At 45.8% G+C, this 20,045-nt stretch overlaps 1 protein-coding gene across 1 annotated transcript; it reads right to left on the bottom strand.

Annotated features, from left to right (window-relative positions):
* Positions 1-67: 67 nt before the first annotated feature.
* Positions 68-19,636, bottom strand: LOC126997676 (uncharacterized). Its single transcript, XM_050858904.1, has 5 exons — positions 19,579-19,636; positions 7,839-8,126; positions 5,654-7,528; positions 2,216-2,323; positions 68-1,301 (listed from the first exon to the last, which is right to left on the bottom strand). Exons 1-5 carry the CDS (start codon positions 19,603-19,605, stop codon positions 228-230), a joined length of 3,372 nt encoding a protein of 1,123 aa, XP_050714861.1. The 5' UTR covers positions 19,606-19,636; the 3' UTR covers positions 68-227.
* Positions 19,637-20,045: the final 409 nt, after the last annotated feature.

Raw genomic sequence — 20,045 nt, 5'->3', positions numbered from 1 at the left:
GTCTTAAGTTTTCTCTCTTTCTCTAGTCATTCTTCACGACACGGGACTTGCAAAGATATAGGCTCTCTTCCAAGGTCTAGAATAACAGTTTACTTATCTAGCAATACCTCTTATAGCAATAGCAATACCTTAAGTTTTCTCTTTCTCTAGTCATTCTTCAGGATATGGGAATTGCAAAGATATAGGCTCTCTCCCAAGCTTACTTATCTAGCAATACCTTGGGCACCTCATGCAAATCCAAAGAGAGGCGGCCTTGGGGAGGGGTAGATATCAGTCTGGTGGGGCGAGGGCGTACGAATACTAATCCGAGGGCGGGAATCATCACCCCTCTGCAACTCTACACTGTCCCCCTCTCTATCGTGAAGGAAATACGTTCGTGGATAGGTTGGAGGCAGGGGCAGTAGTACAGGGACAGCGTGAGACCTCCCCAGGGCGTGGATATAGGCTGTAGCATCGGTGGTAGGCGAGTACAAAGTCGTATGCGTGTGTAGGGAGTCGTATTCATAGCGTGGAGTTGAGGTGGGTAGCTGAGGGGCGGGGGTCGTGGTAGTGGACGGGCCGTGGGGGAGACTGTGGGGTGGAGCGATGGTATGGGCGTTAGTGGTCGTCGGGCCATATTCCCTGAAGGAGGATCGGGGTGGGGTTGGCTCCGTCGAGGTGGAAGGGGTGGGTGGGGAGGGCGGGGCGTGTGTGGAGGCTCGCCCGCCCTCCACCACTAAACGGAAGGGGTTCGGAGATGCGGTAGTCACATGCTCAGAGAATCGTAGGTTTTTTCTCGCGACAATTGGGCTGTGGTGGGCCTGGAAACTGTTAGACTGGGGGCTGTGGTGGGCCTGGAAACTGTTAGACTGGGGGCTGTGGTGGGCCTGGAAACTGTTAGACTGGGGACTGGGATGGGAAATCTGAGGCTGAGAACTGAGGGACTGGGTTCTGAATTGGGGCTGGGGACTTGGGGACTGGGCTCTATGTTGGGGGCTATGGGAAATCTGGGGCTGGGAACTGTGGGACTGGGGTACGTGATGGGGCTGTGGGCTGTGGTGGGGACTTGGGGACTGGGCTCTAAGCTGTTGGCTGTGGGACTGGGAACTCTGGGACCGGGCTCTTTGGTGGGGCTGACGGCGACGTGAGCTGACGGGGAAGGGGGCTGCTGGGGCTGACTCTGTGGTAGGCGGGGGTGCGGGTGCTGGCGGGGCTGTGGTAGAGGGTGGTGTCTCCTCCCCCTCGTAGCTGACTTCTGCCCTGAAGCCGCCGTCGTCAGCTACGTACGTGACGACTTGCACCCGCCCGTCAGGAAGCGCGACCTGGCATGGTATGAGGTGATGGGCGTTGCGTCATTAGGTATTGGGGGACTGATTGAGGTGGTGGGTTACGTTGGATCAGCGAAGGGTTGGGTTAGAGAAGGGAAAGCCTACTACTACTACTACTACTACTACTACTACTACTACTACTTCTACTACTACTACTACTACTACTACTACTACTACTACTACTACTACTACTACTACTACTATATTTTCCTAATCTTTACAGTAACTCTTATTACCATATGGACTTCTTTTAAAATCAATCTTATTATTTCCATACATAAAGTAGAATTAGCATTACTTTACTTATTACTACAACAAAACCAACCACGTAACTTTACTTTTTATCATAACCCGAATTGCAATGGACCTCTAAGCTTATCATTCCCATACGTAACTTCATTAGGATGGACAGTAGCCTAATATACTTATCTACAACTATTACTACAACTTACAACAAAGAAACAACTATGAAACTTTACTTTTATATCATTACCCAGACTACAAAATGACTTCTAAGTAGTTCACCATTTTCATACCTAACACGTAACATAGGATACAACTATTACTACACCTTACAACAAAGAAACAACCATATATAACACAACTTTCTCATCATAACTAATACCAATGGACTTCTGAGGGCCCATTCACACTGTGCCGACTCTGGGCCACGACAACCCAGCGACTTTTAGGCCCCCCTCAAACTGTGCCGAATCATCAACCGGCGATCGTTTCAAGACCTCATTCCGACCATGTGCGACCCTTTCACATCAAGATTTCACCCCAAGACCTCGTATACCCTGAGTTGCTGGATTGTCGTGGCCCAGAGTCGGAGTACAGTGTGACCGGGGCCTAAGCTTACAATTTCCCTTCCGTACGTAACATTGGATAAGCCATAGGATACTCACCTTGTAGGAGCCGCTGACAGTCGCGCCATCCCTCGCTTCGTATCGTTGCTGGAAGTTCCCCGTGTCCTCGCTCTCCACCTGGTAGCCGTATTTGTAGTGGTCCAGAACCTGCAAGCGAAGAGACAAAAAAAGGTTGGCATTCTTAAACAGTTCCGACTCTCACATCAACTATTTCCAAAGGCCAAAAATGAGATCAATCGGGTTTTAATGAGCGTTTTTGTAGGTTCATGCCACAGAAGAAGGGTCAAACTACCACTAGGGTCAATAAATTACCCCTGGAAATGCCCGAAACTCCTACGAAAGCCTTGTCAAATATGTGTGCTGGGGCGCCGGAGTGTTTAAGAATACGGTTACAAGCCAAGCAAGAGTCATACATCACGGCAGCCACTATAAATAAGATTCGCCTGTGCCACTTTCAGGCTGGGGTCGTTCCAAGAGGCTCCTTATCTATTTATAATCCATTTCCACCTATTTTTTTTTTTTTTTACAGCAAAGGAGACAGTTCAAGGGCATAAAAAAAGAAAACAATAATGGAAAAAAAAGCCCGCTATATAGGCTACTCACTGCTCCTAAAAAAAGTACAGAGGAGTGGCCGAAAGAAAGGTATTGTATTTTAACAGACGAGGGAGACAAATTAACGACCCAATTATCTGTCAATTAATCATCTTTTTGATTCAACAGAGGAGTGAGACAAACTATCAAATCTATTCACCGTCTATTATATTTCCACCTGTCTTATCTATTCGGTCTATTGTCTTTCCATCTTTGTCTAAAAACATGTAGTAAATCTTTCTTTCTCTCTCTCTTCCTTAATTTCTTCCTCCATCATTTCGTTATATCAAGAGCTCTTCGAAATTGCAACATTCTGTCGTGAAGGAAAACAAAAGAATCCTAATGTGCCTATATGTCTCTCTCTCTCAGGTCTCTCTCTCTCCATCCTTTCCTTTCTCCTCCTCCTCCTTCGATCCTTCCCTCCCTTCCTCTGCCTGCATCTCCCTTCTCTCCCTTTCTCCTCGTTCCTTTTCTTTACATACAACAGAAGCTAAAGGAAGAAGGTCGTCGGGTTTGTTATTGTGTGTGTGCGAGGGAGAGAGGGAAGGAGGAAAGGAGATGCGGAAGTTATACATAGGTGTGTGAGAACTTTAGTCGACCTGCTCACAGACTCTCTCTCTCTCTCTCTCTCTCTCTCTCTCTCTCTCTCTCTCTCTCTCTCTCAAAACAGAAAAAAAGGGCTAGAGGGGTTATATTTCATGTGTGTGTGTGTGTGTGTGTGTGTGTGTGTGTGTGTGTGTGTGTGTGTGTGTGTGCAAAAAGACTTCACATTCCCACACTTAGTTAACATGACTAATCACAGCGTACACACACACACACACACACACACACACACACACTATTACTATGACCCCTCCAACGTGTGTGTTCGTGCGTGTGTGTGTGTGTGTAATTTCAAGGCCATGCAAAAAGGAGGCAATATTACACGTGCTTTCAGGAGGAGGAGGAGGAGGAGGAATGGAGGGAAAAACGAAGGAGGAGAAAGTTTCCATGTGAAGCAACAACAACCTCCGACCTGACACTACAGAAGGAGGAGGAGGAGGAGGAGGAGGAGGAAGAAAGTGATGGATGAGGAGGAGGTGCGAAACGAAGGAAAGTGAAGGAGAAGGAGGAGGAGGAGGAGGAGGAGGAAGAAAGAAAAGTTTAGTAGAAGTAGTAGTAGTAGTAGTAGCAGTAGTAGTAGTAGTAGTAGTAGTAGTAGTAGTAGTAGTAGTAGTAGTCACTTGATGTCATAGAGTTCTTCGTCATTATAAACTTTTTTACGCTCTTGACAGGGGGAAAGAAAGTTGCCCTAGGGAGAGAGAGAGAGAGAGAGAGAGAGAGAGAGAGAGAGAGGCGTGGGTGTGGTACTGAGGGTGGCAGGTCGTAATACAAATGACTTCCCAGCGTCGATGCGGAAGGAAACTCGACGCGTGAGGGCACGGGAGGGCACACACACACACACACACACACACACACACACACACACACAGTTGTCGATGAGGTGAAGGAAATGGATAGAGAAGCAGACACAAATAATAATAATAATAATAATAATAATAATAATAATAATAATAATAATAATAATAATAATAATAATAATAATAATAATGATAATATATGGATAGATGATTAAATATTAGCTCCTCTTTAGCCCCTTAATAATGAATGCTAAGATTGGCTGAAGAAGAAGAAAGAGAAGAAAAAGAAGAAGAAGAAGAAGAAGTGTCAGTGGTTAAAGCAATTAGTTCATAGTCTTATTTTTTAATGACGGGTTCTGGAAGAGTGTATGACTTAGCGATGGAAAGTGTGGGAAGAGAGAGAGAGAGAGAGAGAGAGAGAGAGAGAGAGAGAGAGAGAGAGAGAGAGAGAGAGAGAGAGAGAGAGAGAGAGAGAATTTTGTTACGCATAGTTCTCTCCCTCTACTCTCTCTCTCTCGCCGGAAGCCCCTCGCCCTCTCACCCACCGCCATAATCACCGCCTCTCAGCTTCGCGCCCGTGAGACCAGAGCCAATTTTTAGCGAGAACGAACAGCTGAAAGAATGCATTACCGAGACGCGCTGAGGAGTCTTATTTTCTTCTTCTGTAGCGTAAGTGTCGTAAGTATACTGAGGTTTAATTTCTTTTACGCGTTATGCGTTTGATAAGACGCAGTGTGTGTGTGTGTGTGTGTGTGTGTGTGTGTGTGAGAGAGAGAGAGAGAGAGAGAGAGAGAGAGAGAGAGAGAGAGAGAGAGAGAGAGAGAGAGAGAGAGAGAGAGAGAGAGAGAGAGAGAGACGATGGAGAAGGAAGACAGGTGGGAGAAGGAGGAAGAGGAAGAGAGAGAGAGGAGGAAAGGTGGACCACAAAATATATCTGGTGTGAGGGGTCGGGGCTTTACTCTCTCTCTCTCTCTCTCTCTCTCTCTCTCTCTCTCGTCAAAGTATGTAGCTACCTTGTTCTCCCTTCCCACTTCCGTTTACTAACTTGAGAGTACGTCCGCTGCCTTTCCCTTCCTCCTTTCTTTTTTTTTTTAACTTCACCCAAAACAAAACAAAGCAACTGGGAACATTAGGCGGACAGTTCTAGTTTTAAGTCCCTTTGTTTTGTGTTTTATATATTGTTTCTTTCTTCCTGTAGCGTGAACATAGATAGATAGATAGATAGAGATAGATAGATAGATAGATAGATAGAGAGAGAGAGAGAGAGAGAGAGAGAGAGAGAGAGAGAGAGAGAGAGAGAGAGAGAGAGAGAGAGAGAGAGAGAGAGAGAATAATGTCTAATATACTGATACAGGAAATTCTAACGTTATATTTAACTCAAACTCATTATTCTAGGGCCAAGGTGACGGAGATGAACGCCAAGGCCACGAGCAGCAAATAATCCCACCTAATATACTCATAAAAAAGGTAACTCAACATCACTTACCCCAGGCTTATCCTCATCCTTGTCCTCATAATCCTCGTAGTCATCCTCGAAGCGTGTCACCTCGTCCTCGTACACGGCTTCCTCGTCCTCAATGTAGCCGGCATCTCCTTGGTCAGGCGTGTAGATCACCTCACTGTGGTATAGCGGGTCCGGACTGTCGTCATAGTCCACATGCGGGGCGAACACAGTCTCGGTATCGTGGTACAGCAGGTCTGGTGGTGATGGTGGACTGGCGTGCCCTGGGGTGTGGCTGGACTTTCTGTGACCCGAGGTGGTGGCGTCTGTGGTGTCGAGGAGGTGGTCTCGTGGGCTTGGCGTGAAGGCGGACTGTAAGGGTTCCCGGTTGAGTTCGGAGCTGGGTCTTGGCGTCGGAAAGTTCGGTTCTTCGGTGTTGTAATTTCGCTCCCGTGTGAGAAAGACAGGTTTTGGGGTGATATCTTCCGCGAAGCTTGGGAAGGTCTCTAATGGCTTTGGTTCAGCGTGTGAGAGACCGCCTTCCTGGGACGCAAACCTCGGCAGGGGATCGAAATCTCCGTCATCTAGTTCCTTGAAGCTACTTGGCTCTGTCGCGCGGTTTGGAAAAGGGTCAAAAGAATGGTCCGCTTGGTTGACGGTTCCATGGTTTGTCAGATAACTGGGGATAATGTCGAAATGTCTTGTTTTCTGTGAGCTGAAAGTATCAGACTCAAGGGTTACCGGGGCGGGGCTTGGAGGAGGACGGGAAGACTCAAGGGGGATGTACTTGGGCCTTGGAGTCTCAGGCTTGAATCTTCGGGCGACGCGGAACTTCGGGTTGAAGGGCCACTTGGGTTGGGGGGCAATGGTCACCTTCTTCGGGACCGGGGTATGTCGGGGCTTGCTCGAGGACGGGGCGGGGCGGAGAGCAGAGAGAAAAGTAGGTGCGGACGGCGAGAACAAGTCGGTACCGAACACTGAGGAGTCGGGGGAGTCGGGGACGTAGATCGGTGAGTCAAAGTCGAGGGCTGGTGAGTCGTAATCGAAGTCGGGTGATGGTGACTCAGGAAGGAAGCTCAGTGACTCGTGACTAAACGTAGACGACTCTGGCTGTGGTGAGGTTGAGTCATGGCTTGAGTCAGTGAGGTGAGGCGACAGTGACTCCTCCCAGATGGCTGCTGAGTCGCGGTGGTCATGATGTGGTGAGTCAGGGCGTAGGAGAGACGAGTCAGTGGTAGGGGTGGGTGGGGGTGGCAGGGATGAGGTCGGGGCAGGGGTGGTAGTAGTGGTGGTAGTGGTAGTAGTGATGATTGGGGCATGAGTGGAGGAGGAGGAAGAGGAAGAGGAAGAAGAGGAAGAGGAGGTGGAGACCGACACACGAGGTTGCTTTCGACGCTCCCCTCGTAGTCTCTTGCCTGATAGGAACGGGCGGTACCTCAGTCTCTCCTCTCTGTCTCTCCGTGGGGGCGCGGGCGTGGTGACCAGGGTGGGCGTGAGGGCAGGAGTAAGACGGCGCCGCAAGGGACGTTTCAGGATCTGAGCCACGCCCCTCCTACGCTCCTTCAGGTCTGAGGGTGTTAGGATATCCACGAGGTCCTTCTCTTCAGGCAACTCAGATATCTCCACCTCCTCCTTCTCTTCTTCTTCCTCCTTCTGCGGCGTCTCCTCCGTTGTGGTTTTGTCGCCCCAGCCACGCCCTCGTCTCGCACCTCCCGCCCGGAGTCTGCTGGCGACGCTGAAGGACGGGAAGACGGACCTTAGCGTGGTGGAGGACGAGGAGGAGGACGACACACTGCTTGAGGAGAAGGAGGAGGAGGTGGAGGTGGAGGTGATGGGTGTCTCGACCGTGGTGGAGGTGGTGGAGGGAGTGGTGGTGCTGGTGATGAACGGTGGTGGTGGTGGTGGTGATGATTCTTCTCCCTGTGGATGTGGAGTGGTGAGTGAGGCATGCACACACACACACACACACACACACACACACACACACACACACACACACACACACACACACACGCACACACATATGAACTGACTTTTTTTATTTTTACAGCAGAGTAGACAGTTCAAGGGCGTAAAAAAGAATGAAAACAATAATGAAAAAAAAAGCCCATATGATGATAGACTATAACACACACACACACACACACACACACACATGAACTGACTGATAGTGTATACAGTATAACATATCTAAACCCACCCACCCACACACACACACACACACACAGACCTGCGGGGGGAAGGCTCTCGGGCGTGGTCGTCGTCGTAAGGGCAATCCAAGCTTTCGTCGTCGTTGAAGTAGTTGTCGTCGCCTCTCCGGGTCCAGCATTCGTCGGCGGGCCCCGGGTCGTCGCCGCCGCCCCTGTAGATGCCCCTTCGTCGCCGCCTCCTCAGGGTCAATAAGCTGCCTGGCCACCACCACCTCGGCATGAGACTCGGACACCTCGTATGGGTCGGCGTCTGGTGGTGGTGGGTCGTCCCCGGCAGCCCACGCGACCCCCAGCAGGAATAGTATTATCTGTAGGTGCAGGAAAAGGTCTTGGGTTAGTTAGATATTGCTTTGTTTTTTTCTTTTATTTCTAGTTTTTTTTCTAATTTCTGTTTTTGTTTTCTTTTTGGTAACACTGTAAGGGCACGAACAGGGCTTGGGTTAGTCTGCTCTTAGTTTGTCTCGGTTCTCATCTCTCTCTCTCTCTCTCTCTCTCTCTCTCTCTCTCTCTCTCTCTCTCTCTCTCTCTCTCTCTCTCTCTCTCTCTCTCTCTCTCTCTCTCTCTCTCTTAATCTGTTTTCTTTCTTTATTTCTTTATCTAATTTATCTTTTTTCCTAGTTTACGTATTTCCTGTTTTCCTTAATGTTTTTTTCTTTCGTTTTTTATGTTGTTTCGTTCTTGTCTTCCATCTGTTGCCCTCTCCGTTCTTTCTTTCTCCATGCATATCTTTTCCGACCTTCTTCCTTACTTTCTCTCTCCTATGCTGTCTGTCACATGTTCGCACGCCCCCCATAACGGATCACCACGAAGCGACACGCCGAACTCCTCTCCCACCCACGAACCCACACGTCCAAGGGTAGTTTTAACGCGCGGGTCCTCCCCCTTATACGGCTCAACCCTCTCGTGTGGTCTAAACCGTCTAAACGAGCGGGGATGTTTATGGTAATGATTATAGACCTCGTATGTGGCCCCCACCTGGTCGATTGGCAACATTGATTCTCCTACAGGCACCCAGTAACTGATTTTCTGGTTACTTATTTAAAACCTGACCCAACCTAACCTAAGATGAGCTAAGATAGTTCACGATATATACATACATACACAGATAGGTCATGGTTGATTGGCAAGACTGTTAACCTAACCTAAGATGAGCTAAGACAAGGCAAGCTACATATTTACATACATACATAGATTGGTTACGTTCGCACACAAACAAACACGTGATGGCGAAGTAATGTATGTCACAGTATAACTCTATATGACTACATGTATGTGTGTATACGAGAGAGAGAGAGAGAGAGAGAGAGAGAGAGAGAGAGAGAGAGAGAGAGAGAGAGAGAGAGAGAGAGAGAGAGAGAGAGAGAGAGAGAGAGAGAGAGAGAGAGAGAGAGAGAGAGAGAGAGAGAGAGAGAGAGAGTGTTACACCAATGCCTCTCAGGAGTATCAGATCCTTAAAAAAAAAAAAAAAAGATATATACTGCGTCGAAAGAAAATGGAAAGTGTTACAAAGCGTGAGTCTCATCTATCAGCGAGCCACGCGTAGGTATGTAATATGTATGCTCGCTCTCTCTCTCTCTCTCTCTCTCTCTCTCTCTCTGGCCTTGAAGAATAACGTTTGCCTGTCACATTTTTGCTGTTGTTTGAGGTTATTTATTGCGTATAATGGTGCGTAACGGCGCGTGTGTGTGTGTCTGTGTGTGTGTGTGTGTGTGTGTGTTTGTGTGTATGTGTATAGTAGTAGTAGTAGTAGTAGTAGTAATAGTAGAACAAAAAGAAGAAGAAGAAAAAAAAAGAGGACGAACAACAACAACAACAACAACATCAGAAACAAAAATTACATCAACAACAAAAGCAAGAAGAGGCAGAAAACGATAAAAAAAACAAAAGATAAACGAAACGAAAAAGAATAAGATGATGATGAAGAGGATGAATGAATGGATGAATGAATGAATGGATGAATGAAGATGAATGAATGAATGGATGAATGAAGATGGATGAATGAATGGATGAATCAAGGAACACAATGAAACCGGCGGCACCTTTAACATTACTACTACTATAAAAAAATACAAGCGTCAGAGGAAAGGAAGGGAAGGGAAAGGAAAAAGGCCAACCTCGTATGACCCCGAAAGAAAAGGAAGGAGGAAATGTGGAAAGGGAAAGTCGATGTACACACACACACACACACACACACACACACACACACACACACACACACACACACACACATACCACCCCACCTCTCTCTCTCTCTTTCTCTCTCTCCCTTTGCTTTTAAATACTGTTCCTGCGTTTCTCCGTTCCTCTTTTTTCTAAGCTAATGTGTCTTTTTTGGTTCTTATATTGCTCTCTCTCTCTCTCTCTCTCTCTCTCTCTCTCTCTCTCTCTCTCTCTCTCTCTCTCTCTCTCTCCATCCCTCAATCTCCTCTCCACTATGGGCTGCCCCAGTTCAGTGTGCCGTAACAAAGGCTCAGAACACGACCCAGAGGCGCGCCACCCACGCCTCCCCACGCCCCCCTGCTAAGCCCACGCCCACGACATGAGAGACGCAGAAGGAGGAGGAACGAATGGAGGGAAGGAGGAGGAGAGAGAGAGAGAGAGAGAGAGAGAGAGAGAGAGAGAGAGAGAGAGAGAGGAGGAGACATTTGGATAGCTATTGATGGTGTTGGAAAGGAAGTTGTTGGTGTTGATACTGTTGATGAAGATGATGGAAGGGGAGAGAGAGAGAGAGAGAGAGAGAGAGAGAGAGAGGTGAGGGAAATAAGAGCTTTTGTTGTTGGTGTTGTTGAAAAGAATGATGGAGGAAGAGAAGAAGGAGAGGATGAAGTGGAGATACGAAGGAAGGAAGGAAAGAAAGAAAGGAAGAAGTGAAGGAGGTACTAGGCCATGTTGATGTTGGAGGAGGAAAGATTGATGTGGAGAGATGAGGGAAGGAGGGAGGGAGGGAGGAAAGGAGGGCGGGGCGTGGCAGAGAGGTCATAATATCACATTCAGACCCAGGCAACTCACGCACTCCAGCACACCTTTGTCAGCAACACAAAGAGGAAGGAAAGAGGAAGAGGAGGAGGAGGAAGAAAAGAAGAGGAAGAAGAGGATTACAGTAGAAAAGCAACAATAGAACTGAGAGAAGGTGAAGAGAGGAAGAAGAGGAGAAAGAAGAGGAAGAAGAGGAGGAGGAGGAAGGAGAAAAAAAGTGGTATTTAAAAACTGAATATGAAAGAAATATGAAAATTAAGAGAGAGAGAGAGAGAGAGAGAGAGAGAGAGAGAGAGAGAGAGAGAGAGAGAGAGAGAGAGAGAGAGAGAGAGAGGCATTCATTCCTACACTTATTATCATTATTATCATTATTATTATTATTGTTCCACGACAGAAGAATTAAGGTTATGCACACACACATACGCACGCACGCTTATGCTAAATAGGGTTAATTCACCACTTAACCTCTCTCTCTCTCTCTCTCTCTCTGCCTAGCAATCCATTTCTCTATCTATCTATTTAATTATCTATCTGTCTGTCTATCTATCTGTCAATCTTCCTATCCATCTATCTGTAAATCTTCCTATCCATCTACCTATCTATCGGCACTTTATCTATCTATTTATCTACCCATACATTTGTCTATCTATCCATATATCTTTATACCTACAGACATACATTTACATATCTATCTATCTACCTATCTATCTCTATCTCAGGGCAATCACCTTCTACCATCATCGTCATCATCAGGAGCAGCAGCGGCCTTGACATCAGCCAACCAGAACACGGCGTTGACGGACCAATAAAAACGCCCCTTGACCCCTTGATCCCCGTTCGAGACCCTCCACCCTCTCTCTCTCTCTCTCTCTCTCTCTCTCTCTCTCTCTCTCTCTCTGGGTATAAAATATTGTATAGCTTCGTTTTTTTTTTATGGTAATGTGTCTTTTTTTTTGTTCTCTCTCTCTCTCTCTTTTATATTTATTCGTTTTTCCTTGCGTATATCGACGAGAGAGAGAGAGAGAGAGAGAGAGAGAGAGAGAGAGAGAGAGAGAGAGAGAGAGAGAGAGAACACACACACACACACACATCATCTCTCTCATCACCGGCTAATGCCCTTCCCTCTCCCCCCTACCCTCCCCACCCACCCACCCTCTCAATGACGCAATACCACTCCGATGATGCAACACTTCAACCCAAACCAGCCTAGCCATCCACGCAGCCCCGCCCACCCCCGCGTGACGAGACCTTACAGAAGACCCCTAAAGCTCGTGTTCTTAAAGGTCTCAGGCTACCATTACGACTGTCTCCCAAGGCCACAGAGAGGAGTGACCGGGTTTTCATGGGTACTTTAGATTGACCGGGCTTTCGTGGGTGATTTTTACGGTTCATGGTGCAGAAGTCGAGTAAAACTAGCCTATCATCAGGATCACGAAACAGTCTATCATATGCTTAAGAGTCTCAGACATCCATTACGACTTCTTCCCAAGGCCACGCAGAAGATTGACCGGGTTTTCATGGGTGATTTTCCTCGTTCAAGATGCAGAAGTCGGGTAAAACTATCACTAGGATCAGGAAACAATCTATTATATTCTTAAACGTCTAAGGCTCACATTACGACTATTTCCCAAGACCACAGAGAAGAGTAACCGGGTTCTAATGGGTGCTTTTCCCCGTTCAAGATGCAGAAGTCGGGTAAAACTATCGCTAACATAACAAGACAGTCCATCAAATTTTTAAACGTCTCAGGCTCCTATTACGACCACTACCCAAGACCACAGAGAAGAGTAACCGGGTCTTCATGGGTGCTTTTCCCCGTTCAAGATGCAGAAGTCGGGTAAAACTATCGCTAACATAACAAGACAGTCCATCAAATTTTTAAACATCTCAGGCTCCTATTACGACCACTACCCAAGGCCACAGAGAAGAGTAACAGGGTCTTCATGGGTGCTTTTCCCCGTTCAAGATGCAGAAGTCAGGTAAAACTATTGCTTAACATAACAAGACAGTCCATCATATTTCTAAACGTCTCGGGGTCCCATTTCGACTACTTATATACCAAGGCCATACCACTCATTAGCCTACTAGTCTTTTGCCCTCCCTCGTTAGTATTACCAATCCTGAGTGACCTATAGTGACGACACCCGCATTGACCATCACCACCAGAACCTCCCCTTCCTTCCCCTTTCCTTCCCCTCTCTCTTCCCTTTTCCCTCCGCCTTCAGCGCCCTCAAGATCCTATGCACCCCAAACTCTGAAACCTCAACCACTATGTTTACCAAGGTTTTCCTCCTCCTCCTCCTCCTCCTTTTACTTCAACAAAAGGAACAGAAATATGGGAGGTAATTATATGCGAAAGGAAATACTACTTGGCTAATCAGGGGAAGTAAGAAGAAGAAGATGAAGAGGTAACCGGGTTCTCATGGGTGCTTTCCCCCGTTCAAGATGCAGAAGTTGGATAGAACTCTCACCAGCATCACAAAGCAGTCCATGTAAAGCCCAGCAACTTCTACGAGAGGCGAACTGATGTCAGACAACTTTCAGATCAAGTAATGGTGTTAATGAAATGAGTTGACAAAAGTAAGGAATCAGAAAGCAATCCAAAATATACTTCATGAGCAGAAATCGGACTTCAATACTCTTCACTAAACTATCAGAAAGTAAACCTCTCCACCCGAAATTGACTTCCCTATTGGCTACTCTTTACTTTTTTTACTTTTGTGGGAGCGGCGAGTGGTGGGCTTTTTTTTTGTGTGTGTGTGTGTGTGTGTGCTCTTTTTGTTGCCCTTGAGCCGCGTCCTTTGGTGTGAAAGAAAGAAAAAAATAATAATAATATACCCACTGTCATACAAACCCCATGACCTCTAGATCTCTGTACGTTCCACACTTAATTACTTACAATACTTATACCTATTTTTGTATTTCTGTGTACATTATAAACTTAACCTAACCTCCTGACATTACATCTCCACCTTCCCCTTCTTAACCAAACGACAAATTACCACAAAGCAATTACCACAACAATCTGATTACGACAACAAAACAAACACACACACACACACACACACACACACACACACACACCGCAGTTAGGTTCCGTTAAAGCAAAATAGAGGTAATTAGACTTTGAAACTAATTTGGATCTGTAAAAGCGATCAAGGAAAAAATAGGTTATTGGATTTCGGATCGGCGGAGAGAGAGAGAGAGAGAGAGAGAGAGAGAGAGAGAGAGAGAGAGAGAGAGAGAGATGCTCTTCTTCATGAGGCCTTTCAAGTTATCAATCCGTCATATCATTTGCCCTCCATCAGTTATTTAGACAAACGACGGCTTAGCTCGCAATTGTGCAGCCATTAACGACGCAGAGGCTTGTTATGTGGGATCTTGTGGTTAAAGTAATAAGCGATGACTTAAACTGATATGTTGCAATGGGGGAAGAGAAAGAGATACGTTAAATGCGCGCGCGCGTGTGTGTGTGTGTGTGTGTGTGTGTGTAGGGAGGGGGGGGGGGGGCATATTCCCGGTACCCAAACACACACATATTTGACAAGGCTTTCGTAGGAGTCTGGGGTCTTTACATGGGTAGTTTTAAGGACCTGGTAGTAGTTTGACAAGGCCTCTGTACAAGGAAAGTGAAGAAAAACACTCATGAGAACGCGTTTTATCTCCTCTTTTGGTCTTTGGAAATGGATGATATGAGAGGTTGAAGTTTCAGTAGGCTATATCGAAAAGTTGGTCGCCTCTCACATCAACTATTTCCAGAGCCCAAAAAAGATCATTCGGGTTTTAATAACTGTATCTTTACGTTCATGGTATAGAAGAAGGGTCAAACTACAAGGGGGATCATGGAACTACCCCTGGAAATGGCCAAAACTCCTACGAAAGCCTTGTCATAACTTATAATACGTAAGCTTATAGATTGATTGATAGTTTATTGTTGCAAGCAAACAACAAAGGAAAAGGAAGGAACATGCCATCCCAACACCCAGGCAGTACATAGTGTGATTATACAACTAAGGATACATGTGGAAGTAGCACCAGGAAACTAAAAAAGATACAAGACGTTTTTATGTTTAACCCGCGTTCACACTGTGCCGACTCGGGGCCACGACAACCCAGGGATTCGGGGTATACGAGGTCTTGGGTGTGAAATGTTTATATTGAAAGGGTCGCACCTGGTCGGAAAGAGGTCTAAAACAGAGGGCCTTAAAGTCGAGGGGTTGTCGTGGCCCAGAGTCGGCGCAGTGTGAGCGGAGATTTAAGAAGGTGATGTTCTGGGAGCCTACAAGGACACTGTTAGATTGTCGAGCTATACTTAAAAAACCCACACCACTCATTAGCCTACTAGTCTTTTGCCCTCCCTCATTAGTATTACCAATCTTGAGTGACCTATAGTGACGACACCCGCATTGACCATCACAGCCGATACCACCATAACCTCCCCTTCCCTCCCCTCTCTCTCTCCCCTTTTCCCTCCGCCCCCAGCGCCCACAAGATCCTATGCACCCCAACCACTGAAACCTCAACCACTATGTCTACCAAGGTTCTTCTTCTCCTCCTCCTTCTTCTTCTTCAACAAAGGGAACAGAAATATGGGAGGTAATTATATGCGAAAGGAAATACTACTTGGCTATACAGGGGAAGTAAGAAGAAGAAGAAGAAGAAGAAGAAGAAGAAGAAGAAGAAGAAGAAGAAGAAGAAGAAGAAAAAACAAGAACAAGAAGAACAAGTGGTTTATGGGCAAAAAAAAAAAAAAAACATTGGATTTATTTATCAGGGGTTAGTTTAGAGTGTGTGTGTGTGTGTGTGTGTGTGTGTGTGTGTGTGTGTGTGTGTGTGTGTTTCAAAATTTCCCACATCGTTAGGCTATTTGTTCTTCCCCTCCTATTTTTCACACACACACACACACACACACACACACACAAGTCCAGTCATCTGTTTTTCCTTCCTTCTTTTTCTTTTCTTTTGTGTGGGTTTTTTTCTAACTTGCGCTGGTTCAAGGTTGATAAGAGAGGGAAGGAGGGAAGGGAGGAAAGGGAGGGAGGAAAAAATTGCATCCACACCCACCCACACACGCACACACACACACCTTTCGCTTTCTCCGTCCCTCCCTCCCTCCTTTAATTTCTTCCCCTCCTTCTCCAGCACGAATTCTCCTCAGAGGTCATATATTTCTCTCCCTCCTTCCCTCTCCCTTCTCTCCTGCTATCAATGAAGTCACCACACACACACACACACAATGACTGGTGGTAGCTATGATGGTTTTAATAATGGAAAATCGAAGGAGGAAGAGGAGGAGGAGGAGGAGAGGAAGAGAGGGAGAGATGCGAAGCGTGGCGGCCTTCTCTAGTCTTCCTCCATACCTTTCCACCTCCTCTCTTCCTCCCCTCCTCCTCCTCCTCCTACAATCATTGGTCACGGTTAGAGAGCACTGAACAGGAATTTCAACGTCGTGTCAGAGCTAGTTGTTTCCCGACGGAGGGGAAGACGAAAGGGGAGACGAAGGGGGTGTCGAAGAGGGAGACGAAGGAGGTGACGATGGGGGTGAGGAAGGGAGGGAGAGGTGAGGGTGCACGAGGGTAATGATGGTGATGAAGGTGGTGGTGGTGGTGGTACCAAGCAAATCATGACTGGTTGTTTTCCTGTTTTTCTCTTTTTCTTTTCCCTCTTGTTATATTTATTTTCCCAACGTCATTGTTATTATTGTTGTTACTAGTATTATTAGTGTGGAAATGGACTACAACTAACTATGCTAACACCACCTTTTCTCTTTTTTTTTCTTTTGCTTTCTTTTGAGTGGAGGGCGTGAGAGCCGTGAGAGAGAGAGAGAGAGAGAGAGAGAGAGAGAGAGAGAGAGAGAGAGAGAGAGAGAGAGAGAGAGAGAGAGAGAGAGAAGGCAAATCGCAATAGAAAGTGAAATCTTGTTACCCGACGAAGCGGAAGAAGTAGAAGAAGAAGAAGAAGAAGAAGAAGAAGAAAAAGAAGAAGAAGAAGAAAAGGAATAATGGAAACGTGTTCTTAATTCCTCTCTAATTATTCTAAGCCTTTCCTTTTATGCCATCCGTGAGTATGTGTGTATGTGTGTGTGTGTGTGTGTGTATGTGTGGTGCAGTGAAGCAAGTCGAATCCAACACACACACACACACATACAGCCATGCAATAATTAAACTTACTTAACCTCGATATTCATTCATTTCATTTCTTTTTACTCATTTCTTTTATTTACTTATCACTCCTTACTTAATTACTTACTTATTTTCTTTCATCTTAAATGCAAACCCCGAATTACTATAAATGGCTACACTTTACATAATGATACAACGGTTTATATTAATTTGAAGTGTATATATAAAGCCAGATTTAAATAGGTGTGTAACTTTTATCTATTTTCACACAGGTCGATATTCCCAGACGCTCTCGCCTCTGACATCAATTATATTTCTAAAGACCAAAAATAATTATTGATAGTTTATTGTTGCAAGTAAACAACAAAGGAGAAGGGAGGAATATGCCATAAGACCCCCAGGCAGTATATAGTGTGATTATACAACTTTAAGGATACATGCGGAAGCTAACCTAACCAAAAAGAAGATCAATCGGGTTCTCAAGAGTGTTTTTAGGTTCAAGATACAGAGGAAGGGTCAAACTAACGCTTCCATTCCTCACCTCAGCTATACTTCCAAAGGCCAAAAAATATCAATCGGGTTTTCAAGAGTGTGTTTTTAGGTTCAAGATACAGAGGAAGGATCAAACTAACGCTTCCATCCCTCACCTCAGCTATACTTCCAAAGGCCAAAAAGAAGATCAATCGGGTCCTCAAGAGTGTGTTTTTAGGTTCAAGGTACAGAGGAAGGATCAAATTAGTGCTTGCATCCCTCACCTCAACTATACTTCCAAAGGCCAAAAAGATCAATCGGGTTTTCAAGAGTGTGTTTTTAGGTTCAAGATGCAGAGGAAGGATCAAACTACCACGAGGGTCATTGAACTACCCCTGGACATGCCCCCAAAACTCCTGTTTATATACGAAAACCGTGTGAAATATGTGTACTTGGGCGACGAAAATATGTTTAAGATTATAACCCAAAGATTATGTAGCAGGAGATGAAAAAGGGGATAAATACGAAACAATATATATGTAAAAAAAACTCGGTCTCGGTCTGCTCCTATATAATATAAAAAGAGAAGAACGTCATGGAGAAGAACGTTGGGTGAGTGCATGGATTAATGAGTGAGTGAGAGGGAGTGTGTGTGTGTGTGTGTGTGTGTGTTATTTGAGGTACGGTGTTGACAATGGTGGTGGTGGTGGTGATGGTACTGGTGATGGACACAGTTACATCTTGTGGTTCGTAAGGTCTGACCGTGTCCTTGCGGTGGTTAGGTGAAGGTACACACACACACACACATACACACACACATATACGATTTAGTAATGCTGATGTAAATATTTATGTAGATCATTAGCATGTAACGGAGAAGGAGGAAGAGAAAGAGGAGGAAGAAGAAGAAGAGGAACAAGAAGAGGAACAAGAACAAGAAGAACAAGAAGAAGGAGGAGGAGGAGGAGGAGGAGGAAGAAGAAGAAAGTGAATGTGAACTGCTTAAACTAAACGAATAATTATAGAAAACACACACACACACACACACACACACACACACACATACACACGCAGCTCAATTAATTAAAAACGCGGTAAAAATATAAGAAAGTTTCCCACCCATAGCCTATTATTTCGCTCCTTTCCTTTCCCGCGCGATTTTTTCTTTTTTTTCGAACTTCAAATATTATGTCTGACACCCACGCACGCAAGTTCACACGTCTCTCTCTCTCTCTCTCTGAACATGAGAAAAACTGCCTTTATCTGATATCGCATGTGGAGGCTACGAGTGAGTGAAGCAACGCGCCCCCAGATGTATACTGCCGTCATTTTTGGGGGAGGACAACATGAATCTCTTTCATGTTAAATTGTTTTCCCTTCATGCCTTTTCTTAGATTCTACTACTACTGCTACTACTACTACTACTACTACTAATGGAAATAAAGGTTGCCATCTCCTACGAGGCTATTTCATACTGCCATATGTGTTGTAAATGCTATTCATATATATCTGAATGCAGTGCAGTAACTAATAATATATAGCCTCAAAACCCTCAAAATGTCACCGTGAAAAGTTTAACTAATCTAACCTAACCTAACCTATCCTATTATAAAGAGCGCAGCCTATATAGCACATCGCATTTTTGGCAGCGCGAGAGAGGCCACGTCAGGTTGGGTTAGGCTAAATGCAGTTATAGGTTAGATTTAGTTTTAGTAAGTATACTCATTAATTCACCGCTGCTCCTCATGGACGTGGCGATAAATGGATAGCCTACAGATGGACTTGGCGATAAATGGGTAGCCTACAGATGGACTTGGCGATAAATGGGTAGCCTACAGAGGTGGTTGTGGCTATAGTCCAACCACTTCAAATAGTCCGTTTGAGAGGTGGATTCCGCGAGTCCTTTCCTCCCCTCTGCTCTGCCACATAGTCCCAACACCTATTTTTCCCTCTCATATGTTACCTATAGCTGACATATGAGAGGAAGGGATAGCTGTTGGGACTGTGTGGCAGGAGAGTATCGAGACACCTCTCCACCCGAAATTGACCTCTCTTTTGGTCACTCTTTACTTTTGTCTTTTTTTTTATAGGAGCAGTGTTTAGCAGGGGGGTTTTTCTTCACTTTTTTATGCCCTTGAGTTGCTGCCTTTCCTGTAATAATAATAATAAAAAGATAGGTGGATGGACTCACAGATGACAGGAGAGCGAGGCGCGCCATGACCTCACCGCGTGACTGCCGCCGCTAAACCACCGCCGCCGCCGCGCCGGGAGATTTCGATGCCTTGACTACGGTTGCCAGATTTCCTTAACTCCACAACGAGAGTCCTTATGGTTTCCTAGACCGTAGAATTATTTTTTTCCCGTATACTTGATTGCTATGATAGTTATGGAGGGTGCCTTCACCTGTTTAATTGAGCTCAAGTAGCCTATGGGGATGAGATCACGAGCAGCCTCCAGCCACCCCTCGCCGCAGCCTCACTCGCGGAGTCTATGCTTGGAAATGGTCTTTTATGTAACATATGGTGTCAAACTGTACCTCTGCGACCATGCGACACATGTTCGGATTTAAGCCCACGGTCCATTTTAGCCTCTTGTAGAATCATCATCGCGACAGCCTAAGGTCATGTCAAAACCAGCTGGTGTGGGCACAACCACCTT

This window comes from Eriocheir sinensis, chromosome 12, assembly GCF_024679095.1.
Source record: "Eriocheir sinensis breed Jianghai 21 chromosome 12, ASM2467909v1, whole genome shotgun sequence".
Lineage (NCBI taxonomy): Eukaryota > Metazoa > Arthropoda > Malacostraca > Decapoda > Varunidae > Eriocheir > Eriocheir sinensis.
Note: the sequence above shows the minus strand (reverse complement) of the source record. Positions and strands in the feature narration are given on the sequence as shown.